General features: G+C 57.2%; 1 protein-coding gene across 2 annotated transcripts; it reads right to left on the bottom strand.

The window, feature by feature from the left end:
- Positions 1–122: 122 nt before the first annotated feature.
- Positions 123–25,680, bottom strand: PTDSS2 (phosphatidylserine synthase 2). 2 transcript variants are annotated; one of them, XM_061160274.1, is made up of 12 exons: positions 25,499–25,680; positions 19,488–19,589; positions 12,521–12,603; positions 8,955–9,022; positions 3,067–3,201; positions 2,731–2,781; positions 2,201–2,314; positions 1,931–2,049; positions 1,495–1,609; positions 1,279–1,424; positions 993–1,178; positions 123–874 (listed from the first exon to the last, which is right to left on the bottom strand). In XM_061160274.1, exons 1-12 carry the CDS (start codon positions 25,678–25,680, stop codon positions 715–717), a joined length of 1,461 nt encoding a protein of 486 aa, XP_061016257.1. In that variant the 3' UTR covers positions 123–714. The 2 variants fall into 2 exon arrangements, with proteins under 2 accessions (XP_061016257.1, XP_061016265.1); XM_061160282.1 differs by having other exon boundaries at positions 711–874; positions 993–1,051.
- Positions 25,681–25,894: the final 214 nt, after the last annotated feature.

The raw sequence follows: 25,894 nt of genomic DNA, 5'->3' as shown, positions 1-25,894 counted from the left end.
AGCTCTACCCACGTCTCACCAGAGTCTGCCAGGACTTGTGTCCAGGGGGGCGGGGCGGGGCGGGGTGGGGCAGGGCGGCACAGGGGAGAACAGGGCTGAGGGGCAGCGAGGAGACATGGAACTGCAGGCCTCCACCATGGCTTTTATTTGCTGTTTGCTCGTGGAGGTGACCTCAACTCTGGGCCACAGAGACCCTCATGACCTACTCTCGTGACAGTGGGGGCCAGGCCTTGGGTCTCTCTGCCTCCAGCACCATCCACACACCCTCCAGGTTAGAGGGTCAGATGGAAGATCCTGAGGAATGGAATGTGCCCTCCCTCAGCCTCTTCATGTCCCTGGACGACTATCCTTCACACAGGCCGCCAGGGGGTCGTGGGGGACCCGTGGGGCCCAGGGAGCAGGCGGGTACCACGATGCCACTGCTTGGGCCATACCATCTGGGTCCTGAAGCTCGGGGTCGTGGAGATCCCAGGCTGACTGCACAGAGGGGCAGGGGCTCTGGCTCCACAGGGACCAGCAGGCCCAGGGGGAAACCCTGGAGCCAGGAGCACGCGCTCCAGCACTCATACACCCAGGTGCGTGCAGACACACACCGCACACACACGACGAGCCCAGTGCCACCGTACACGCGGGAGAAAAGGGAAACAGAACCTTGAGGGCTGCTGCTGTCGGAAGGTTCACGGCGAGAATCACCAAGGACCGAGGGCCCAGGCGTCAGTGTGCGGCCGGCACCCCTTCTCTGTCGGCCTCCTCGGGCCCCGAGGCGTCATCGAGCCCAGCTGTGCGCCCGTCCACGCTGCCGTCCGCCCTGCCCTGGTCCTCCTTGCCCTGCTGCTTCTGCCGCCGTGTCTCCTTGTACCTCAGGGTGATGTCCCTGCGGGTAGCAGGGGTGCGTCACCACAGGCCAGCCCGCGGGGGTCCCTGGACCCCGCTCCGCAGAGGAGCTCAGGGCCTGGGGCGGCAGGCAGGACACCCGGGGCCGCGGCGCTCACCGCAGGAAGAAGCGCCAGACGGTCCAAGTGAGGGCGAGCACGGAGCCGAGCGTCCAGCACTGGGCGATGTAAAAGGGCAGGGACAGCGTCAGCGTGTGCGGGTCGTACTTCACCACGATCAGCAGCTCCGTGACCGTGATGGCAGCCACCAGCCAGGCCTGCTGGCCCAGCTTCTTGTGCAGCTTCCTGCGGACAGAGGTGGGGCTGCGCCGAGGCCGAGGGAAGCCCCGCCCCCAAGGCCCCGCCCCCAGCCAGCCCACAGGCCCCGCCCCCACGCGGCCCTTACGGGTCGTCCATGAAGTCGTAGATCTCCCGCATGGCCACACCGCCCACGTTGACGAAGAAGACGAGCCGCAGGAGGACCAGGTAGTGCTCGGGGGGCAGCCACAGCACGAACTTCAGGTAGAAGGTGTTCAGCTCTGCCAACAGAAACTGGGGGCAGAGGAGGGTGGCGGGGAGCCCGGGCTGCGGTGCACGGGAAGCCCAGCCTCGCCGGCCTTACCACCAGGATGATGCCGCACACGGCCAGCCAGCGGCGTAGGCTGGAGGCCGGCTTCCACTCGAAACGGACCCAGCTGTAGGGCGTGAACTGGAACACGATCCTCTTCATCTTGCCCCTGGAACCAGTGCCCGTCAGCTAGGGCAGTGCGCTTGGGGCACACCCACCTCCCCGCCCCCCCCCCCCCCCCCAGGCTTTTTCCTGGACAGTTTTACTTCTTCACAAGGGGGAGGCAGCCCGGGAGGGGTGACCCCAGAAGGGCTGGCAGGGAGGACAAGGAGCTGGGTGGCCAGGATGGACTGATGTCCTGGTTGCCATAAGAGCAATGCCCAGGGTCACATCCCAGGTGGAGTTCACAGGAGGCAACATCCTCTCCTGTGGCCCCCCAGGGCCCACACCAGGGCCCAGGCCCACCAGATCAGCAGCTCTAGAGACGTACTTGTAGGTTGGAATGTTCCAGAGGCCCTGCCACTTATATGTCTTCAGGGACAACCACTCGAGGGTCTTCATGCCACAGTAGATGCCCAGCCCGTTGCAGACGAGCACGTCCATGATCCACTGGGGGTGGGAGCCAGGTGGGAGGTGGCGCCATGGGCCCCCAGCACCAACGGCCCTGTCGGGAGGGGACCCGGAGCTGCCCTCCTCCCCGCATGGTGTGGCCGGCGGGGATGGGGACACGGGCTTGTGGCAGGTCTGGGGAGGCACCTACGTGGTCCCACCAGCACTCGCTGAAGTTGGGCAGCTGGTGCTCCAGGCTGTACTCCAGGAACTCGAACATCACGCTCACGATCGTGCACATCCACCAGTCGCGGATCATCAGGGTCTGTGGCCAAGGCCGGGGCATCAGCTCTCCGCGGTGGGACCCCCAGGGACAGCCCACCCCTCCCCTCCCCACAGTCCTCAGGTGACACACAGGCAGGAAGCTGCCCAGCTTCCGCTCCAGCTGCCCCGATTCAGGATGCCAAGGCAGCTCTCAGGGGTGCCCCAACCTAGGGGTGCGTGTGATGAGCTACGGGCTTGTCCCACCCAGGGACTGGGGGCCTCCGTGGGTCAGTCTCCTGTGCTCTCTGCTGGCCACTGCAATGCCCAGGACACATGAGGTCGGGTTGGGACCCCAAGCCCAGCAGCCTGCCTATCCAGCACTGTGGGCTGGGCCCCGCCCACCGCACGGCTGGAAAACCACCCAGAGCTCAGGGTGGGCCTGAAACCAGGTGTCCTGTCCAACAAGGAGGTACCTACCTTTAAGTACCAGCCGATGAAGTGTGCAGGCACGAAGCCGTCCAGCTTGTCCTGTGGGGGCAGATGCAGGCCTCATGCTTGGTCCCCCAGTGTGAGCTGGGAGGGGACCCTACCACTGCCAGAGGGCACCCTCACATGTGAGCTGCTCAGCCCCCGGGTCCCCCGCCCCCTCCAGTCTGCAGAATGACTCAGGTTCCAGAAACACCCACACCTGGAGCAGCTCCTAGGAGCCTGTTCAATAATCTGCCAAGTGTCACGCCCAGGACGTGGTACAGCCTTGCCAGGAGGAGCCCCCATAGCGTGAGGCCAGTCAGGTGACCTCTCCTGGGCACTCACCCAGACGTTGTGGAAGGGATCGGTCTTGTTGTCCGCATCGTAGATGAGGCAGTTTCCCCCGTAGTCCCTCTCTGGCAGCGGGACCCCCAACCTGGGGTCCACATACTTCAGAAACTGGCGGCCGTCCTGGACGGTCTGCAAGGGCAGTACCAGCGTCAACAGGGCGGGTTTGCAGTGTGCAGACAGCGCCCACCGACCAGGAGGGGAAGCACCTGTCTCAGTGTGGCCCCACTTGGGGCCAGGCAGAATGGGGGTGTCTCAGGTCCGAGGGCGTCCCCATGCCCCCATGGGGTCACAGGTGTGCCTCCCATGGAGAGGCTCAGATCACCATCTCCCCCTCCCCTACCCTAGTCTGTTTGGGGTCCAGACCCCACAGAGAGGAACGGCATCGTGGGATGTGCTTCTTCACACGGTGCCTAGGCAGCCTCTCCTGACACGAAGGTGCCAACGTCAGCCAAACATGCCTCTAGACCCAGCACAGAGACTTTGGGTGTCACCCCCAGTGGGGGAGGACCCCAGCAAGAGAGCCCTGTTCCTCCCTCTACCCCCTCTGGCCACCAGCTGGGGCCCCAGACCCCCGTCATCAGGACCCCGAGTACCAGCCAAGGGGCACACAGGGAGGAGGCTCCAGGCCGGTGAGCAGAGGTGGTCTGTGGTGTGCGGACAGACGATGCCCAGACCTGCATCTTGTCACACGACTGAGGTGACGCCATGAACTGAAATGTCCCCACACATGCTCTGGGAACATGGGATCTGAGGGCCAGGAAGCAGGGCAGCACCTGTCAGCACTGCGTCCTGAGTCAGGATGGCCCCTGGACTCTGGTGCCAGCACAGCGGGACTCAGAGCCCTGGACACTCACGCTCAGAAGCGAGCAGCACAAGTGTAACAAGTCTGTCTCAGGGCATCGGAGGAAGTTGGCTGCCGTCCCAGCCTTGGGCTCGTCAACCAAGCCTAGAGGCCAGACCAGGAACCTCCACTCCAGCAAAGGCCGAGGAGGCCGACTGACCCCTGGACCCTGTGGGACAGGGCAGCAGCCAGGCAGGAAATCTGCACACAAAGGCCAGGACCCACATGGCTCCACGATGCTAATTGACAGGACCCAGATCCTGGTTCCTAAGACCATTCTAAAAAAACCAGGCTCCCTGGAGAAATGGTTGACTCCAGGGCTGGGGCAGGGGGCCCCAGGATGGGCCTGGGTGGGGGTGTCTTCCAGCACCAAAAGGAGGAAGGTGCTCAGAAACATGAAACAAAACACCGGGAACCCACAAAGATGGGGCATGTGAAAGCTCCTGGCAGCCAAAACTGGAACAATTTGAGCAATGGATCAAATTCTGACTTATAACCCAGAGGATAACATAGATAACTGCGAGGAGGCACTGATGTCAGAAACGAGTTGGGGAGAAGACACCCCCCTCACAGGCTTCCCACTGGGCTGTGGAGCTGCTCCCGCTCCTGTGAGGCGCCTCCCTCTTCAGGGCAGGGGGCGGGGGAACCTGACAGACACGCCTGCCAGGGATCTGGATTATCACCAGCGGTCAGGGGTCAGGGGTCAGGATCAGGATCGTGTGTCAAATCCTAAAAGGAACACCAGACACACCCCCTGCAACCCTGATAGCAAAGCCAGAAAAACACATTCCAGGCCAACTACAGACAGTGTCTCTTATGAAAACAGTCGCAAAAATCTTCTGCAGAATACTGGGTAAGTAAATCAGCAGCATATACACAGGACCATGCCCCATGACCAAGTGAATTTATCCCAGGAGTGCTGAGCTGGTTCAAAATGAGGAAATGAATTAACACATCATGTTAAGAAAGGCAAAACCCCACATGATCATGTCATCTGATGCAAAAAAAAGCATCAAACCAATAAAATTCAACAGCCTCTCATGATAAAAACACTCAACAAATTAGGAAGAGTGGAACTTCCTCCACTGATAAAGGGCATCTGGTAAGGGCTCCCTACTGAGAAGTTGGGGGTGAGAAGGCTGGTGCTGGGGCAGTGAGGCCAGAGATGGACAGATAGACACTCAGGTTGGTGAGGACGACGTGAACCCGTTTTCCTGCAGAGACCCTCTCAGAAGCCCCTGAACAGCAGCAGAGCTGTGAGAATGAATGGGTCAGGTGCAGCTGACAGCACAGAGCACACAGGCTGTGTTTCCAGATCCAGGACCAGCAGAGCAACGTGAAGCCAAGATAAGCCCACTGAGGACAGCGTCAGGAAGAGTGACACTTAGCGATACACTCTGAAAACCACAGAGCACCGCTGGGAGAAATCAAAGACCTGCCTAAGGGGAGAATCTTGTGCCGCAGAGAAGAGGATAAACTGAGAGAAGGTGTGGGTTTTACTTAACAATGACCAATTGTAACAGACGATTCATATTAGTGTAAGATGTTCCTAACAGGAGAAACTTGGTGAAGGACTAATGAAATCAACCTCTCTGCACCAACCTCACAATCCTGTAAGTCTGCTTTAAAATAAAGTGTCTTTTAAATGAATAAAACAAAATAGGGACCATTAATAAAAATCAACCAGAACAAAAACTGGTCTCCCCAAGACATACCGATGTCCACAAACGCGTGTAGAGATGCTCAGCATCACGAGCAATCAAACCACAGGAGACACGTCACCACTTTACACCAAGAGTTGGGGGAACGTGGAGAAACTGGAGGCTGCGCATGGCTGGCGGGGCTGTGATGGGGGCAGAGCTGCCGTGGAGCACAGTCCGGCAGCTCCTCTGAGGTTAACCAGGATTCCTCAGCAGTCCCGCTTCCAGGAGGGTCCTCAGAGGAAGGGAAAGCAGGGCTGAACAGACACTCACACACCCACATTCACAACAGCCTTACACACAGTCGCCAAAAGTGGAGGCAACCTAAGTGCCCACTCATCATAAGTGAACACACAAACATTGTATAAACACACCACGGGATGCTGCTCAGCCTTAAAAAGGGAAGAAACCCTGACACAGGCTGCAACACAGATGGACCTTGAGGACATGATGCTCAGAGAAATAATCCAGTCACAGAAGGACAGATGCTGTCTCACTTCCCCCGACAGGAGGTCCCTGGAAGGGTCGCATCCATAGACATAGGAAGCGGACGGGGCGGGGGCTGGGAAGGTGGGGGGAGGGCACTGAGTGTCCGTTTGGGAAGATGAACAGATTCTGGGGATGACGGTGGGGAAGGTAACACAGCCTGGTGAATGTCTCAGTGTCCCGAGCTGTGCGCCTGGAAATGGTTGAGATGGTAAATTTTATGTTTTGTTTTTTTTTTTTACTAAAATTAAAAAATATTTTTAATTAAATGCACTGCAATAAACCTCCCCAAAACTGTACCAAATTCTACATACACGTGTGTGTGCGTACATGTGAGTAAAACTGCTCTGTGGATTGCATCAATATCAATTTCTTGGTTTGATACTGTCTTATATATATATATTTATTTTAAATTGAAGCATAGTTGACTCTAATGGCCGAAAGTGGAGAGAAACTAAAGAGCCTCTTGCTGCCAGTGAAAGAGGATAGTGAAAAAGCTGGCTTAAAACACAACATTAAAAAAACTAAGACCATGGCATCCGGTCTCATCACGCGTGTGTGCTCAGTCACTTATGTCCAACTCTTTTCAACACTATAGACTGTAGCCCTCCACACTCCTCTGTCCACAGGATTCTCCAGGCAAGAATACTGCCTGGAATACTGGGTGGATTGCCATGCCCTCCTCCAGGGGATCTTCCCGACCCAGGGCTCGAGCCCAAGGCCTCCTACGCCTTCTGCATCCCAGGTGGGTTCTTCACTGCTGAGCCACCGGGGAAGTCCCTCCGGTCCCATCACTTCATGGCAAACAGCAGGGGAAAAAGTGGAAGCAGTGACAGACTTTATTTTCCTGGGCTCCAAAATCACTGCAGATGGTGAGTGCAGCCATGAAATTAAAAGACGCTTGCTCCTTGGAAGCAAAGTGATGACAAACCTAGACACCATGTTAAAAAGCAGAGACATTACTTTGCCGACAAAAGTAAGTCTAGAGAAAGCTATGGTTTTTCTAGTAGTCATGTATGGATTTGAGAGCTGGACAATAAAAAAAACACAGAGTCGAAGAATTGATGCTTTCGAACTTGGTGCTGGGGAAGACTCCTGAGCATCCCTTGGATGCAAGGAGATCCAACCACCCATCCTAAAGGAAATCAACCCTGAATATTCATGAAAGGACTGAGGCTGAAGCTGAAGTTCCAGTACTTTGGCCATCTGATGTGAAGAGCTGACTCATGGAAGAGACCCTGATGCTGGGAAAGACTGAAGGAAGAAGGGAGTGGCAGAGGATGAGGTTAGATGGCATCACTGACTCAGTGGACATGAATTTACTACAGAAGACAGTAAAGGACAGAGGAGCCTGTCGTGCTGCAGTCCGTGAGGTCACAAAGAGTCAGACACAACACACTGACTGAAAAATAGCTGACTTACAATACTGTGTTAATTTCAGGTACACATGCTATCTTATATTTATGCAAAATATTGAGGGACTGGGTAAAAGAACACAGAACCTACCTGCACAATTTTTTCACAACTTCCTGTGAATCTAATTATTCCAAAACAAAATGTAAAAAGAAACTCAACATGAATGAACAATCTCGGTGTAAAATATAAAACCATGATGGTTTTAACAGAAAACATGGGAGAACATCTTAATAAATTGGTCTTGGACAAAGAAGTCTTACACATGACATCAAAAGCAAAAAAAGAGGCTCACACTGTGGAGCCTGCTTCTCTCTGAATCTGAATAAATCCATTTCTTACCTATCAAAAAAAAAAAAAAAAAAAGCAAAAAAAGAGAAGACACAAGGCCCACCACTGTTAAAAGAACAAGGCCCAGCTGCAGCCTTGGAGAAGGAACGTGCAAGCCATAGCCGGCAGAGGGCCTTGTGCCGGGATAGCATAAAATTCATAACACTACAGTAACAAACTGCCAGATTTCTAAAAAGGGCAAAAATAAACGCTTCACCAAAGAGGATGTTTGTTTCCTGGGTCATAAATGCAGGAGAAGTTGGTAAACATCATGAGCCATTCTAGAAATGCAGTGAAACCCATGAAAAGACACCGGCTAAAATAAAAGATCCTGATGACGGCAAGAGCTGTGAGGGCCCCGGCCACCGGGCTGACCCGCCACGATGCAGCAGCACTCCCGGGGCCAGGTCACACCAGAGCCTGTGCCGGAGGCTCCTCTCACACCTGCCCCACGCCAGACGCACACTGCTGGAGGGACAGACAGACAGCGGTGCCTCCACCAGAAACACCTTCCAGGCAGGGGAGCGGGTGCGGGCAGGCAGCCGGGTGAGCTTCAAGGCCGAGAAGGCCACGCGGCTCCACTCACACGAGTGTCCGAGACAAACGGCAGGGGTGCAGGGAACAGACTGTGGCTGCAGGGCAGGAGCGAGGGGGCCAGGCTAACTCTGCCATGTACACACACACACAGCGTCACGATGCCCGGCCCTGCACACCTTCCCTAAAGACAGACTTTCCCACGTGATGATAACTCACGCAGCCGTTGCTGACGGTTCTGAGACTGAATACTGAAGTCCACCCTCAAAGGCACACTTGCTTCACCCAGCAGAGCAAGGAGTGTTATCAGACAGATATCGGCGGCAACAAATCCTGATCCAAGATTTCCTAAGGAGGTGAGTTTCCAACCTCCTCCCACTGACCACCTTGCCAAACACATGCCAGAAGAGACAAACGCACATGCAGCCATGGTCGTCCACAGACCGGAAGTGAGGCCATGGCGACTGGCTCGGCCCACCGCCGACGCTCAGTGCCCCATGTCTGCTGCCAGAGCCTTCTCTGCCACCTCACACCCACCTGAACCGCCCTCATTCATGTAACCAAGAAAAACCGCTTACCTGGAAGAGTATAAAGATGAGAAACAGCTCGTAGACCACACTAACGCAGAGCCAAAATCTCCAGTAAGCTGCAGAGACAGAACACAGGGTTAGGGGTGCCCGCCCCGGGGCGCCCCAGACGCCCACGCGGCCCCTGCACACCCGACATGCCTGGGCCCTGCTCCAGGCCCCTCTTGGGCCCCTCTCGGGCCCTAGCAGAGACTTCAGAAGCAAGCTCCCACCAGGGGTGAGCACACAGTTTCTCTCCGGTATGCTTTTCCTTCCTTTTCTTCCATTCCTGTCCCTAATCTTCCATTTCTTTTTGTCTCACTGCCGCAGCAGAGAAGGCCCACAAACCACTGGACACAAGCAAAGGTCCTTGTCTTGTGTCCACTGGGGACACTCCTAACCTTCATCACTAAGTAGGTCTGCAGGGTTTTGGTAGAGACTTTTTGTCAAATTTAAGAAAATCTCTTAATCCCAGAGTGCTGTCGAATCGGTTCTATCATGAACGAATATGAAAACCTATTCTTTTGCATTCATGGCAATCTGTTTTTTACCTTCAGTGTTAGTGTGACGAGTGATGTTAACACATTTTCTAACATTAAATGGTCCCGAATTCCTGGGATGACGACTTGTTTTAGGAAACTGTCCTGAGTTCCGGTCAGCACGCTTGTCCCGTGGCGACACGTGGCATGTACATTATATGCTTTAAGGTTGCTGAGTCCATCTTAAGTGTTCTCACCGTAAAAACAGCTGAGGTTACACGAGGTGGCAGAGGTGCTAACTAACCATACTGCAATATGCATGAAGTCATCACTCAGAACCCTTAAGCTCACGTCATGTGTCAATTACATCCCAACAAAGCTGGAAGAAGCAGCCCTTCTGTTAGCTGGTTCTCTCCCTCACCATCTGCCTTCCACTCTCTCAACTCAACCTTCCCTGGCAGATGAGACAGTGGGAAAGGGAAGGTCTAGAGCTGCTCCAAGAATCTTCATAAACCTGTTTAATAAGGCCTAAGACACCTGCTTTCCCTATGCTTATGTCTGTGGGGAAAAAAAAGCCCACCACCAGGCTACTTTTAACAGCTAATTAAAAAATAAGCTGTGCACACACACTTGGCCACGGTTATTCCACAGCTATTCCAGGTCACCCATGACCATGGTACATGCCCTCCCACCCTGAGCTTCGCTGGGACCCGGGCCAGGCCATGCGGCAGGCGGGCGGGGCATGTGCAGCGCTCGCCTCCTGGGTTTGCATCCCTGGGCAGCCGCCTGGGCTCAGCTGTGCACACACCCGGCCCTGGGGTGGCCCGGCACCTTGGAGCTGGCCCCGCATCTGTTTGCCAGGAGATCTGTGAGCACCCAGTCTCGCACAGGCAGAAAACACAGGCTGGTGAATTCTTGGGAAAATTGGCTATGTACTCGGGAAGTAAACAGCTGAAGTGACAAGCATTCTTCATGCTCTTGAAGATAGGGACACCTGGAAAATTCTCCCTGGTTCGAGGCTCCAGCAGCAGCTCCAGGGCTGTGGTGGGGGATGCGGGGGGACACAGCTGTGGTGACTGGCCGCTGCCTGTGAGGGCAGCTCTGTCCCACCTTGTCCACACCCACGTGGGTCAGAAAGGCCCCCCACGCCCCACCACTTGACTGTGGAGCCCACCAGGAGTCCAGGCCTATGCACCCCACCCCAGTACCCAGAGGCCCCTGTCCACCCCCGCCAGGGCCTCCCCACGACCCCCGGCACCGCCCTGCGCTCCCTGAGCCGCCCAGAGGCTCCTGAAGCTGGTCCCCTGAGTCTGTCTGCCCCACTCCCCAGCCGAGCACCTTTCTTCCTAAACATCAACACTGGCCACCTCAACAGCACTGGCAACGTGCCCACTTACTCCAGCTTTTAGAGACAGCCACAAATAAAAATAAAAATCACGAAAGGAAGGGGGCCTTTTTAACAGGCCAGACCCAATTCGAGTTTCCAAATAAATCAGCTCCCCAGACCGGTGGGCCTGAAGCCCCATGTCTGCTGCCCCAGGAGCGACCTGAGCCAGGCCCAGGAGGGGGGGGCGGGTGGAGGTCACGAAACATATCCTTACGCTGTCCTCTGGCCTGCAGAGGCAACCTGATTTCAGGATTTGAGGACTTCCCACCGAGCACCAGGTGAACAAGACATCTGGCTGGTGGTCCTGGACAGGCCCCGTGGTGACTAACCAAGGCTGGCAGAGAAAGTTTACATACAGCAACTAAAGAAGGGCAAGGCCACGGTCGGAACACAGACTCAGACACCATGGAGGGGAGGCCGGCCGGGCCCACCCGGCCCAGAGCCGAAGTCGGGCTCGACCACGCAACCAAGTCCTGCTGGGCCAACCGGGCGGGCCTGCCTGTCCCGCCCCCCAGCGACTTCACCAGGTCCTGGCGCCCACGCGGCCTTGCTGCCCCCACCCTGAATGGGTCCCGAAGGAGCCTCTAGCACGCGTGTTCTCCCTCCCACGTCCGTCTGACAAGCACTGAACCTGGTTTCTCACTGGCTCTGGTTTCTGACACTCGAGCTCACTCCTCCCTGACTCTGGTTAGACCACCACACCCTTCCTGGACAGGCCCAAACCAGTGGAGGCGGTCCTGCAGCCCGAGTGAGGGAGGCCAGGACAATCACACGGCCCCACGCCCCGGGCAGGGGCCACACAGGCTTCACCCACACCAACGTCTCGAGGGGCCGAGCGGCCAGTGAGACCCTGGCTCAGAGCCCCTGGCACGTGACCCTGAGCCCTCCCTTCTGGAGCGAAGCTGGGCAACACCCAACAGGGACCCTTACTCTGCCGCTCCCACAGGTAATGGGAGGGGGCACCCAAGTGCACACGTGGAAATCACCACAGCCTAGCTTATCACTACGGAACTGGAAACCACCAAGCAGCACCATCATTCTAGGATGGGATTCGTGCGTGTAGTACATTCAGATGAGGGCTGAAGCCACCAAAACTCCAGTTCTCAAAATGTTCACAAGGACGTGCTTGTGTGAAGCCTGAAGTGAACAGTGATGACCCAGAATACAAGTGCAGTCCACTGCTAATTTTTTTTACCACTGTGTATGTATACATGTATACAAACACACTAAAACTTAACGGTGGTTACTTTCATGAGTGGGTTTTATTTTCATCTAAAAGTATGACCCTGGGATGGAGGCGGGATGGTGGAGACAGGAGAGCTGGCTGCACACGGCGCCCAGGGACCCCCCACCGTGAACAGCAAGGTTGGGGGGGCCCTGCAGCGGAGAGCCGAGCCACGCCAAGTGCCCTGTGCGGCCCCAGGGCCGCTCCGCCCCCAGGAAGACTTCCCTGACTAGCACAGGGTGGGCAGCAATGGGACAGAAGGGCCCAGAGCGGGGGCGGTGCGGGGGGGACACACGGAGGAGGGCGAGCAGCCCAGAGAAGGAGGGCTTCCCGACTCCGGCAAAGCCGGTCTCGCCCACCCTCCTCGCTGACACGTGCAAGCCGGATGGGGCGGGGCAGGACACTCTCACGCAGCAGCACAGACACAACGCGACCCTCAGAACAGCACCACCACTCGGCACACACAGAGAAAGAAATGGCAAGTTACCTGGATGAGGTCTGGAAAATGGCCCGTCTTTAGCTTGTGTGACTCCAAAACATAAGAAAACCAAAATACTGGCCACAATACCTCTGCAAATAAAGAACAAACAGCCCTCAGTGTGCGGAAGCGTGAAGCTCTGGGTCGGCCCCTCCCAGGCAGGAGGTGGGAGACTGGGGCACCCACGGTGGGGACCGCCCCGACCCCCAGTGGGGCAGAGCTGAGGCTCAGCCGTGGTGAAGCTGGTGGCTGAGCACCGCCGCCCTGGCCTGCATGGCCCCCAGAGGCAGCACCACCCCAGGAGAAGGCCCTGGCCCCGGGCTGGCTTGTGTGTACCATCAAGCACTACACCACTAAGGCAGGCTGCATGTTAAACACACACACCACAAACAAACAAAAAACCCCTCCAAGTCCACACATGATGGTCCAGGGTTCATGAAGCCCTAGAAGGAAAGATGCTATCAGGGTCCAAGGGCTTCCTGCTCCAGCAGGCAGGCCTCTGGTGGCTCTTTCACCCCAGGGCTGCGTATCCAGGCCGAGCAGGAGCCCAGCAGGAGACGGCAAAAGCCAGGCAGACACACACGGCACCCTGCCCGCCACAGGAGCCAGTCCCCGTCTTGCGCTCCAGGCCATGGCTACCCCACGCGGCCCGGGAGCAGGCCTGAGGACCCCGAGCCCCGGCCCCAGCCCTGGCGGTCGGCGCAGACTGGCTTCGGGGAGCACACACGGAGCCGCCCGGGGCGGTGGCCACGCTTCACAGCCCAGCGAAAGGGCTGAGACGCCCTCCCACCCCGAGACTACCTGGGAAAACCTGTCCACCAGAAGCACTTTTAGAGGAAAGCAGATAAATTACATTTTAAAATAATCTTTTAATTTCAGAACAGAAAAGTTACAGACGGTGCAGAATTTCCCACATCCATCAGTTTGGGGCCTGTCACCAGTGAACCAATACAGACACAATAACTCAAGTCCACAGTGTTTCTTTTTTTCAGATCTCCTCAGTTTTTAAACTAATGACCTTTTCCTGCTCCAGGCCCCCACCCAGGCCCCACACGAGTCCTGTCTCCTTAGGCTCCTCTGGGCTCTGACAGGCTCTTAAGACGGCCCCTGTTTTGATGACCTGCACAGTTTTGAGAAAGACTGGGCAGGTGTTTTGTGGGCGCCCCTGAATGAAGGCTGTTGCTGTTCATGATTAGATCAGGGTTACAGGGTTTTTCGAAGTGAGACAACAGATGTTAAGAAGATCATCTTCCCATCGTATCAACATGGACACAACCCGGACCACTGGTGCCGACTGGACCCCCGCAGGGTGCCTGTCCGGTGTCCCCCTCGCCCTTGGGAGGGAGGCCCCTGCATGGGGGTGGGGAGCAGCTCCACAGCCCGACAGGAACCCTTCTGTGCAGGAGGTACATCTCCTGACTCATCTCTGACATCAGCATGGATTCGAGGGTATCTACATTACACTTGGGTTATAATTCAGCACTTGAATTCAGCACCTCCCTTTTGGTGCTGGAAGACACCCCAGGCCCATCTTGGGGGCTCCCTGTCCCAGCCCTGGAATCGGCCATTTCTCCAGGGAGTCTGGTTCCTTTACTGGAGAATGAATGGTCTTAGGAACCAAGATCTGGGCGGCCATGTGCTCCTTCCCTCTGGACCCTCTTGGCCAACAGAACAACAAGATACGTGTGTGCCAACGTTGCACACACGCACACTACAAATACTCCTGTGTGTAACCTGGCTCCACACTGCACTGCACCCGAGTCCTCACTGATGCCCCAGCAGCATCTCTTATCCACGGTCGCTCTCCCCTCGGTCGCCTGCGACCTCCCCCCAGCACTGAGGCTCTCGGCCCCCACCCGCCACCTGTGTGGTCCCAGGGCACGCGCTCTAACCCGCACCCGTGGGAACCAGCTTCACCCCCAGGGCACAGCGCTCTGCACACATCCTGGGCCTTCATGCCTGCAGACCCCACTCATGTCTACAAGGTAACTTACTGGGATTTGGCTGGGATCTCACTGAATCTATAGATCCAGAGAAATGACACCTCACCAATACTGAGATCCTATCAGCGAACATGGACTATCGGTCCCCTGATTTAGATCTTTGATTTCAGTCCTCAAAATTTTGTAGTTTTTCTTATGTGGATCCTGTACACTTTTTTTTTTTTTATTTACACCTGAGCGTTTAATTTTCTCAGGTGACTGCGGTCAGTGCCTGCCCCCGGCCCCTCCCTGAGGCTCCGTGCTCACGCTAAGGCAGGGGCTTCTCCTTTCACGCCGCATTCCTGCCTGGGGTCCTCCGCCTGCTAAACAGTCTTTAAAAGCTGCACACTTAGGTTGGTGTTGTTCAGTCCTGTATTCACCATTACGACATCAACTCGACAGCTTCAAGGCTCCAAAAATTCCCATACTCCACCTCTTCACACTCCTCTGTCCTGGGAAACCACTCCTCTCTCCCCTCACAGCTCTGCCATGTCCAGATGCCACAGCACTGGGCTCACATGGCATGCAGCCTTCCAGATGGGCTTCTTTCACTCAACAATAGGCATTTAAGCTTCATCTCTGTCTCCATGGCTTGGCAGCTCATTTCTTTTTACTGCTTAATAATATTCCATTGTATGAATGAATGCAGTCCACTGTCCACCCATTCAGCCACCGAGGACATTTTGGGGGCTTCTAAGTTCAGTGCTTCCAAACGAAGCTGCTCTGACGCCCCAGTGCGGGTTCTGTGGCCGTGAGTGCTCAGCTCCTCTGGGTAAACACCAAGATGCACAGCTGCTGCTTTCTGCTTCGTCCTGTGACAGACGTTCCTGCTGCCCCAGGCATCGCCGGCACCTCGTGCTGCCTGCTGGGGCCGCTGGGGCATGTGTGCGGCGGCGCTCCCTGCAGACGCACGGGGCTGCATGTCCTTTCCCGCGCTCACGTCCTTGCCGGTGTCCGTCCAGACCTCCCGCCAGGTTCGTCTGTGCTGCTGAATCCCCGTGCGGAGGTCTGGAGCTCTCTGCACAGTGAAAACAGACATGCCGTCAGGCGCATGTCTGGCGAATGTCCCCCACCAGCCTGCGGCTTGTCTTCTTGCTGTCTCAGCAGTGTGTTTTGTAGAGCAGAAGTTTTTCATTTTCATCAAGTCCACAGAGCCTCTTTTTGGCATTCTATTTAAACAGCCATCAGGACTCCCCTGGAGATCTAGTGGTTAAGACACCTGCTTCCCTGCAGGGGGCGCCAGATTGATCCCTGGGAACTACAATCCCACAGGCTGCCTGGCACGGACAAAAAACCATCATCAAACCCATCACCAGATTTTCTCCTGTGTTTTTTTCAATAAATTTTAGTCTTCTATTTTACATTTAGGTCTATAATCCATTTTGAATTTATTCCTGTGCAAAGTACATCAGATCCGGTTACCCCAAGGCCACTTGTCCAATACTCTTTCTCTGTTGACCTGCCTTTCTCCTCCCTCAAGGACGTGTGGCTCTGGGCTCTGCTTGAGCTTCCTCCAACAACACTGTGCTGACCACTGCACCTGCGTGCAGCCAGCCCTGCAGCTGGGCAGCCTCTGCCCTCTGGCTGGTTCCTCCTAAGTGCTGTGGGTACATTGTATTTCTTTCTGTTACAAAGAGGCAACATACACTGATACTGTACATGTATTGATAAGTCTATACATTTACAAGTGCATTAAGTCCATCCTAAAGGAAATCAGTCCTGGGTGTTCTTTGGAAGGTCTGATGTTGAAGCTGAAGCTCCAATATTTTGGCCACCTGATGCAAAGAGCTGACTCATTTGAAAAGACCCTGATGCTGGGAAAGATTGAAGGCAGGAGGAAAAGGGGATGACAGAGGAGGAGATGGTTGGATGGCATCACCAACTCAGTGGACATGGATTTGGGTGGACTCCAGGAGTTGGTGATGGACAGGGAGGCCTGGTGTGCTGCGGTTCATGGGGTCGCAGAGTTGGACGCGACTAAGCGACTGAACTGAACTGATGTGCATATGTATGTAAACATCCCAAGCGTCACCAGCAGATAATGAACCAAGGAACTGGGGCGTGTCCACACGGTGGACCACCCCCTGGAAACAGACCAGAAGGACTGCTGACAGACACAGCAACACGGGTGTCACAGAACCATCATGCTGAGCAGGAGGGGCCAGACATGAGGGCGCGTGCCGGCCGAGACTCTACGACAGGCAAGAAAGGCCTGTCGAGACAGGTCAGAGGGGCCTGTGGCCAGCCGTGCAGACTGACCACGGCCTCAGAGGGAGCCCAGCGCGTACCTCCACCTAGTGGCAGCGTGTGTTAATTAGGTGCATGTTGTATTAAATGACACGTCAGTAAAGTTGGCTGAGGAAGGAAATCTACTCTCCTGAAGTGATAGAACATGTTAGATCCATAAAAAGAGGCAAAATTGAAAGTTTAGGGAAAGCAAACCAATTTCCTAAATTTTTAACAACATAAATATTAATAAAAAAATAACCATAACTTTTGGGAAGCAAACATCAAAAGCTCTGACATAATAAAAAATAAAAATAAGCATGCCCCAGCAGCCTCCAGAGACACAGGGGGCCTCGTTACAGCCCAGGCTGTGTGAGGTGCTGACTCGGGGAGCAGGCGGGGCCCCCTCTGGGGTCCAAGGGCTCCTGCATGCTTGCCGGTCCCTGGGAGAAGCTGCAGAGCCTTGGTCAGGTGCAGGGTGGGGCCTGCAGGCTTCCAAGACAGGCTCCAGGCACCATGGCAGCCCCAAGGGCCTGGAGGGAGCTCTCTTGCCCCGAAGTGGTTGAGAGGGCAGAGGAGCGCCTGGGGCCCCAAACTCCTACCTGCTTGCCCTCCCCAGCCCCGCCTCTGCTGAAATCACACGGGGACCCGGCAGAGACCCAGGCGCCCTGTTGGGGGCAACCCCTGTACCCTTGCTCGGGCACAGACGGCTCAGGAGAAAGGCCGGCACAGGATGAAGAGCTGGGGACGTGCCCACAGGGGTCCTGGGGCCACTGCCCTGGGGGCAGCCAACAAGCCCCCTTGACACTGGGGGTTGGAGTGGGGGTCCCTGGCAGCAAGGCTTTGTGACTGACCCAGCAAGCGTCTGGTGAGACCCAGCCCTGCCCCCGGGACGGTGTTCCGAGACACTCTGTATTGGAGGGGGAGGTGACAGTGGCTCTTCCCTGGGACCATGCTTGCCCGGTGACATCAGGACTGCTCGCCTCTGGCCCAACCTCACAGCCACACGGGACACCTCTTCAGTCTGACCAAGTTCTGCTTTCCGGGCTTCCTGCATGGCTGCGCGCAGGAGATGGTGCAAGCCCTCCACACGGGGCGAGCACCCAAATTCACAGTGAAGACCAGGCTCCATCAGAAACCCCCTCGAGGCAAGTGCAGCGCCCCGGCCAGACCGCCTCACTGCCTCCTGAATCCTTGGGGCCCCCTGCGGTGGGGGGGGGGGGGGGCAGCCCCAGGGGCCCACCCAGAGATCCAAGAGCAGCGCAGCTGCCTCTTCGGCGCTGGGCCCCACTCCCTGCGTGCCGGCCTGCAGTGTGACCATGGAGGGCTGGGGAGGCTGGGCACTCAGAGGTGCTAGACTCGGGGGCTGACACATAGAACTTGGAACGAAGAGGAAGGTCCAGCAAAGCCAACGGGGAGGCAGGAGGGAGGCAGGGGACCTCACAGAGCGTGGAGCCAGGAGCCCGGGCAGGAGGCCTGCACCTCATGGGGGAGGGCGAGACATGCCTCCCGTGTCCTGGACCCTGGTGTCCACGTCACAGTCTGGCTGGAGGGCGAGACCCCACAGATGGAGGAGGACAAGCCCAGTCCACCCGCCAAACTTGATCTACAGTCTCCTGGCAGCTCTGGGCGGTGCCCTCCGCCCCTGTTCCTGCCTGGCCTCCTCCAGCTGCCCTCCCAGAGCAGGTGGGGCCTGGGCCCCAGGACTGGAACAGCAACGGGGGCTTCATGGGACCAGAGGGGAGAGGTGAGTCCGTCCAGTGTAGAAAATACACAGAAACGAGTTCTAAAACCAGTTAATCTTCCCCATGCACTTCTGAGACTGGCCCCGGAATCTACTGGAGTCAGGCAAAGGACACAATCCTGCCAACTAGTCTCTTTCTGGAGATAAGACAAGATGGGCCACGCTCCTCACACCGGGCCAAAACTTTCCAGCAGCCTCGTATCAGCACAGTGCAGGGCGCGGCGCTCACTGGTGGAAACATGCCTGGCCTTCCAGAGAGCCCAGACACTCAAATTCACAGTCACTGTGACTCACAGCAAGAAATATGGATTTGGTCTTCCTCTGTTTCTAGCCAGAACTCCTAAGCCCCTGGAGTTCCCTAACTGCTGAGGGCTACAAAGCTGTCTTTGGTTATGTTTTGAATCCCACCTCCAGATGGGAGGTGCTGCCAGGGGAGCCAACCACAGGTCCCGCCAGCCCTCTGGGGAGGATGCCGCGCGTGGCCTACGCCTCAGTCGACCGCGCAGTGTGAAGAGCCCAGAGGCCGGGTAAGCGACCCCAAGGGCCTCGGGGGTGCGCAGGCGCTCAGCACCCCTGCCCCCACCCGCCCCACGTCTCCCTATCTGGTGGTCCCTTAGTCTGTGGTAAACTTATAATAAACATGCAAAATGCTCCTTGATTTCTGTGAGCCACTCTAGCAAACTAACTGAGCCCAAGGAGGGGGCATCAGGTGACAACTGCATTTGCGACTGGGGCCTGAGAGGGCGGGTACAGCCTGGTGGGGCTGAACCTGGGGCCATGTGGCCTGGCGCCGCCCAGGGGACAGCATCGGCACTGAGCTGACCTGCCACTCAGGCGAGGCCTGGGGTGCCAAGCGAATGGGGGGGGTGCCGCCCCATCGAAGCTGACCTGACCCCCTGAGCCCTCCTTGGAGCCGGGCTGATGGTGCCAGGGCTGGACCGGGTAGAAGAGGGGCTGAAAGTGCTGCAAGGCCCCAGAGCCCCAGGAGTGCCGACCCTTGCCCACTGCCGGGCTGGGAGGGTACCTCTTGGTGTTGTAGGCCGTGTCCCTCGGCGTCTCCTCCAGCAGAGTCACGTAGCCCAGCACGCAGGTGAGGATGAAGAGCACGGTCAGGGTGTGGGCCCGCCTGCAACGCAAACACAGCCCGCATCAGCACACGGAGAGCATGCGGGTGACATGCCCCTCAAGGAGCACACTCCATCTTTGACCTGCAGCTCAAAACCCACTGACCGCTGGCTGCCAGTCTCGTGATGCTCGGATGGTCCTCTGCCTGCGTGTTGGCTGGGCGGGCATGCAGCAGGGAGCAGGGGGCAGCTCTTGTTCAGAGGGACCGCGCCACAAGTCACACGGCTCAAGTCAAACAACAGATGACACCGAGAGACCAACCTCGTGGTTTGTGCTGTGACCGAGTGCAAGAGCCCCGCGAGGGTGATGCAGACACAGGTGCAGAGAGGCCCCGGGACCCAGAGCGAGGGCGCGGGACGGCTGCCCAGACGGGCTGGGAAGCGGCCCCTCCCTCTACCTGGCCACCTGGCTGAGGCTCCAGAGCCCCACGCAGGAGCAAGGAGGTGGCTCTCGGCAGTCAGCAGGCCTGCCTGACCGGAAACACAACCGCAGCCACCATGCTGTGTTGAGCACCACGTGCCTGCCGGAGCCCCTGCCTGCTAACAGCTGTCTGCAAAGGAGGCAGAGACCCAGCTCCTAGACCCAAAAGAGCAGAGTGTGTCCTTGGAGAGACACCTCCAGCCTTGAGGGATGTCCTGAAGACTAGGCGGACAACATGCGGGAAGCAGTAAGCCCAGGGCTGGCCACTGAGCGTCAGTTCCCTGCCTGCCGTCAGAACCCCGTGAAACAGGGAAGACACGGAAGAGTCAGTCAAGAGCTTGGAGAAAACATTCACGACACTCATGCCTGACAGAGGCCTCTGTACCCAGAACACACGAAGAGCTCTTAACAACTCAACAGTAAGGACAATCTCCTGAAAATGCAAACAAGACTCGACACACACTTCACAGAAAAAGGTACGTAACTGGCCAGCAACACATGGAAGGCGTGCAGCTTTGCTGGCCAGTGGGAGCGGACAAGCAGTGAGGCTGCATGGGGATGCTGCAGCAGTCCCCAGCCCGGCCTCCGGCAGGCCCCCCACTCCCCCATCCTGACCAGCTCACTTGTTTCTCTCCCATCTTCACTCGACAGCAGTCTGACAGCTGCCACAAAAGATGCTACTGGGAGTCTAATTGGAACTGCAGTTTCTCGGTTGGTAAGGGAAGAATTGATATGTGACTAACACTACATGCAAGTTCCCCTACCCACAAGACAATGAATATCTCTCCATCTATTCAGTTGTTATTTTATGCTCTTTATTATGAAAACAGAAACAGTCACGTTCAGGTAAGTCAGCTCCAAGTGAAGAAAGCAGACACTGCATTCATTCTTTTACCACATTTCACAACACTGGCATTTAAAACTGTCAGAAGTGAACAAACTCCTATTTTAACTGTTTTAATACAATTCAATATTAACATATTCACGTGTGAGTTTGAGGCTGTGAGGGAACTCCAGGACCTCAGCCTTCCAGCTGAACTCCACACGGTGTCTCAAGGCCCGAGACCGGCGCAAGATGACATCATAAGGTCCAGGCCGTCACTCCTGAGGCTCCCTGGAGGTGGTGACCCAGAAACTCAACTTCTGCTGGACACCGGCCTACACACAGAGGGACTCGGCAAGCTCAGCTGCCTCTCCTGGGTCGAGGACATGGCCCACCCTGCCCACCCTATGTGCACAAGCAGAAGCAGAGCTGCTGAGACCCCACCAGGGCTGAGCTGACAATGACGAGGCGTGGAATGCCTCCTCACCTTGGCCCTGTGGATGCTCAGAGCTGAACCACACTGCCAGGGCCACTCAGCTCGGTGATGGGGGCCTGGGGTCTGAGCCCTGCCCAGGACGGCTCCAGCACACCGACACCACACCCGTGTTGTGAGTCTAGGAGGCCCAGGGCAAGTGCTCCCAGGCAACACAGACAACACACTGGCTAGAATGCCTACTACGTGCCAACAAACCCCAATCCTGCCTTCCTGAGCTGTCGCTCTTGGACCAAGACAAACAGAGGGCTGGATATGGGGGAAAATGAGGTGGGTAGGGGTGGGGCGCAGAATCAGGGAAGGCCTCACAGCAGCCCCTGGACCTGGAGATGCAGGTCCAGGCCTGTAAGACAAGAGCTGAGGGCCAGCACAGGGCGGGCCATCAGCGGGGCCCACGTGGCTGGAGGAAGGGGTCGAGCAGGGCTGAGCAGAGCCACTCAGGGCCGCTGGTGTCCAGCTCCAGGCCTGCAAACACCTGCCTGTGGGGGATGGGGTGGAGCCACAGGATGGCTGCTCGAGCCCGGGGTGTCTGCAGCCTGCACCCCGAGGGAGGCAGACGCCCCTGTGCTCCAGAACGCCCATCTGCCTGCCCCGAGAGTCAGGGGCCACACTTACCCTGGTGAACATTTTCAGAGGAAAAAGGAAAAAACAGGAATGAAGTCAGAAATCAAGGTGTTAGAACTGGTCCCAAAGGCCCCTGCAGCACAGACTCCTGGCCAGGCTCCTTTTCAGCTCAAACACCAAGTCTGAGCTCAGATTTCTCCTCAAAAACCTCAGAGCCCAGAAGTGGGACAAAATTTGTAAAGCAGTGAAAGAAATGTTGAAGCAGCATCCCCAACCCTGAGGAGTAAAGGCGGACAGAGGAAGAAGGCGGGAATCTGGGGAGCAGACTTGCCCTGCAAGAAACACCATGGGAAGCTATCCTGACAGAAGGGAAGTGACATCCGAGGGAAACCCGGTGGCCAGGAAGAGAGAGCCACCGAAGTGGGAAGGAAGACACTCCAGGCACTGTCCTCATGAATGCTGACCGGGGCCACCAGGGCCCACGTCGGAAGGCTGGATGGATCAAGGCGGACTCGATGTAGCCAAGTGTGTATGCCAGGGCTGGGAATGCTGCGGAATGCTCACTGTGAACAGAGACGTTGCAATGACGACACGCTGGGGCTCAGGACACAGGAAGACTCCATATCCCTCCAGACGCCAGAGCTCCCGGAGCATCGCCTGGCTGCCTGGCTAATAGGGGATGTGGGATCCCAGCAAAGGGATCACTCGGCCGTGAATCCTGTGACTCGGCCACTGGGCCAGCATGAGGGCACGAGGACATTGGGCTCCCTGCCACGACCAGTGGAAAATGCCCAGCTGTCAGCCCCTCTCTAGAGATGACCAATTCACTACGCCACGTGGGCAGGGAGGCAGCCTCCCAAACCACTTAGAGAAGATATGAAGGTATGGCTGTGAGAATGAGTGCATAGCCAGGTAGGACCACAACCAGACGGCCAGTTCCAGGCCTGCGAGAGGCACCGAGGGCCGACGACCAGCCTGACCAAAAAGGCATCAGCTGGCAACTCATGCTGCCCAGATGTGGGCAAAGCTGGCAAACCCCAACACACAATGACTGAGAAGGCATTTCCTGGAACTTGGGGCATCTAAGATAAGCCCTGCAAATTCTCATAACTACTTTTAAAGCATATTGTTAACAGCAGAGCCCCGAGAATCAGTTTAGGGCACTCACCGAAGGCTCAGTGTTGTAAGATGTGAGCACACAACAAGCGTTTCCCAAACGTCACAACCATCCATCTCTTCCCTGACTTGAAGCATGGTGACCCAGTGTTGATTCACCTATCTTCCACCTATAGGCGGTAACGTTTACAAGCACCTGTCAGGGCACTGGGTCTCTAAGAGTGATTGGAACAACGCTGAGACAGTTTGAGCTGCCGTATCTCTGCATGCTTCCCCAGTATCTGTGGTCCTGACGTTTCCCTGAGGTGTCCCCCACCGAAGGCACCACGGCCGGCAGAAGAGGGGTCGGTGTCACCGCGGAGCCTGCCGGCCTCTGCCCCTTCCAGCCTGAAGCAGCCCAGACTCGGAAGCCGAGGCTCAATCTGAATTCCAAACTGTGTGGCTGATAAGTTGACCCTCAAGAAGCCCAAACTTCTTTGAAAACGAAAACTGTTAGAACAAAGTTTTGAACATGGAAGAGTTAGTTTGAGTAACTGTGGAACATATAGTCATTTCCACAAATATATACCTTTTAGTCTTTAAATTTTTGGTCTCACTCATTACTAAAATTCCCTAAAACAAAAAATTGAAATGAAAGAGTTTTTAAAATGCCAGCACAGCAAGTCAACGATGGGAGATGCGGAAAGTGGCTGGGCCCTACCAGTAAAAGAGTCATCCTCGCCAGTGAGCGTCTGGTGACCTGCCTGAAGGAGACATGAGGCTTCTTCCCCTACTCAGGTGAGGGCAGAAGCCCGAGATGCCACAAAGACCACATACACCAGCACCCCAACATCTGTGGGGGAGAGGCTGGGGCACCCGCCCTAGAGGCAGGTCCCAGGAACCAGCAGCCCTGGCGCATGCCCTCCTCAGAGCCTTCCAGGCTCCATCAGATCTCCGCACAGGAGAGCCCAACTACGGCAGGCCTTTCTGTGTCCCCATGGGCAGGGACCCATGGGCTGGCACTTGTGCTTCTAAAGATATCTGCACTCGCTCTTCTAACTCTCTGCCTTCTGAGATCAGTGCAAGGCTCAGCAACCCCTGGCCAGCACAGGAAGCCTGCTTGTGCCAGAATCTAAGCTTCTTGTTTCATTCTCTGTTGTATGCCCTAAAGCAGCAAGTGACATCCCCCACGACATGCACTGAATGAATGGGAAAGAAGAAAAGCAAGCCCGGCCACCACTCCAGGACCTGTCTCCCTTCAGTGGCCAGCAGCTCGGGTATGGGAGGACTGTGCCCTCTGTCCTGCAGTCTGAAGGGGCCCTGCCCCACAAGCAGGACAGCAGATGGCCTGGTCCACTCACAGAATGTCCAGCAGGGTCCCACAGTGCTCAAGTCACTAGCTCTGGGGCTGCACCCTCACTGAGGAGGGCACCCCATCCTTCCCCCATCCTTCTGACTTCAGGCCACTGGTGCACAGCAGCTTCCCAAAGCAGGGCCAGTCGTCGAGTCACCCACCCCTCTCCCACCCCACCCTTGAAGCAGCTGCCTGCACAACAGAGGAGATAACACTGACCTCGTCAGAGGGCTGCTTCCCCCACCACACCCTCCCCTTGCGGCCTCTCCTGGGTCAGATATGACACATGTGGCCCCACGTGCACCTTCTCTGAGGTTTCCCCGACCTGCTGAAGAAGCTGCTTCCATGCAGCATCCCTGCGGGCTATGGCCCAAAGCCACCACTGTCTCCAGGGCCCATCACGGGACTCAACTTCAGGTGGACCTGAACTGAGCAGCAAAGAACAGCCACAGCCCTCCTCTCAAGAAGCACACTTTCCAGGGTACAGGGTTTGTCCCTCTTAACAAGCAACGGAAGAGAAGCTCAGACAGGCAAAGGGTAGCCCAAGGTCACTGGGTCATCAGGTGCATGAGCCATGTCTGGGACCTGTTGACCCAAGGCTGGTTTCCTGGACCCTCAAACGCAGAAGCGCCCAACTCCGCCCATGAACTCTTCCAACTCTGCTCCTGGCTGCCCCTCCCTCGGTGATCCCCCCATGAAGGCAGACCAGAGGACGGCCTGACGCCGAGGCTTGGCCAGGTCAGAGCTGTAGAGGGGTCAAAGGACTGGGCTGGAGCGGGGCCACTGAGAGGGAGCGCCTTCCCTCCACACTCGTCCACTGGGGTCCTGGCGTGGAGTGCGGCGCGGATATTACCCCACTCGCCAGGGGAGCAGGGTGTCATTTCACAGGGCATCCGCACCATCAGAGAAAGGGGCCGGACGCAGGGCAGAGGGGTACTGCGGGCAGGGAGGTCAGGAAAAGCCGCTCTGAGGTGACTTCGGAGCCAAACCCTCCCGGGAGAGGGGACAGGAGTCAAAGGTAGGGGCTGGACCACCCGGCAGGCCGTGTCCGGGGGGCGGCGGCGAGAGCCCGGTCTCGGGGTCCCGGGGCACACTCCACCCGCGCGGCGTGGCCACGCCCCTCGCGACCCCGCCGGCACCCGGCGAACCGCCGTCCCTCACCAGAAGAAGGTGTTGGTACCGTCGTCGTAGACCTCGGACTCGGTGCTGCGGCGGCCCGCGGCCGGCCCGCTCGCTCCGCCCGCGGCCGCGCCGTCCGGCGGCTCCTCCGGCGAGGCCTTGCCCCCCGGCACCGGGGACCCCGGCCGCGGCCCCTCGGCGCCCCGGCGCTCACCCCTTCGCATGACGCCCGGGCCCCAGCCGCTCCGCCCCGCGCCTTGACCCCACGCACCCGAGTCAGCGCGAGACCGCGCGAAGAGCGCCGGGAAGGGGTCGCGGCGCCCGCTCCGCAGGGTCTCTGGAGAGCAGAGGCGGGGGGCGGCAAGAAAAGGGCGGGCGGTGCATTGTGGGACTTGTAGTCTGAGCGCCTGGGCGCGGGGTGTCCTGGGACTCGTAGTC

The sequence above is a fragment of the Dama dama genome, chromosome 2 (genome assembly GCF_033118175.1).
Source record: "Dama dama isolate Ldn47 chromosome 2, ASM3311817v1, whole genome shotgun sequence".
Taxonomy (NCBI): Eukaryota; Metazoa; Chordata; class Mammalia; order Artiodactyla; family Cervidae; genus Dama; species Dama dama.
Note: the sequence above shows the minus strand (reverse complement) of the source record. Positions and strands in the feature narration are given on the sequence as shown.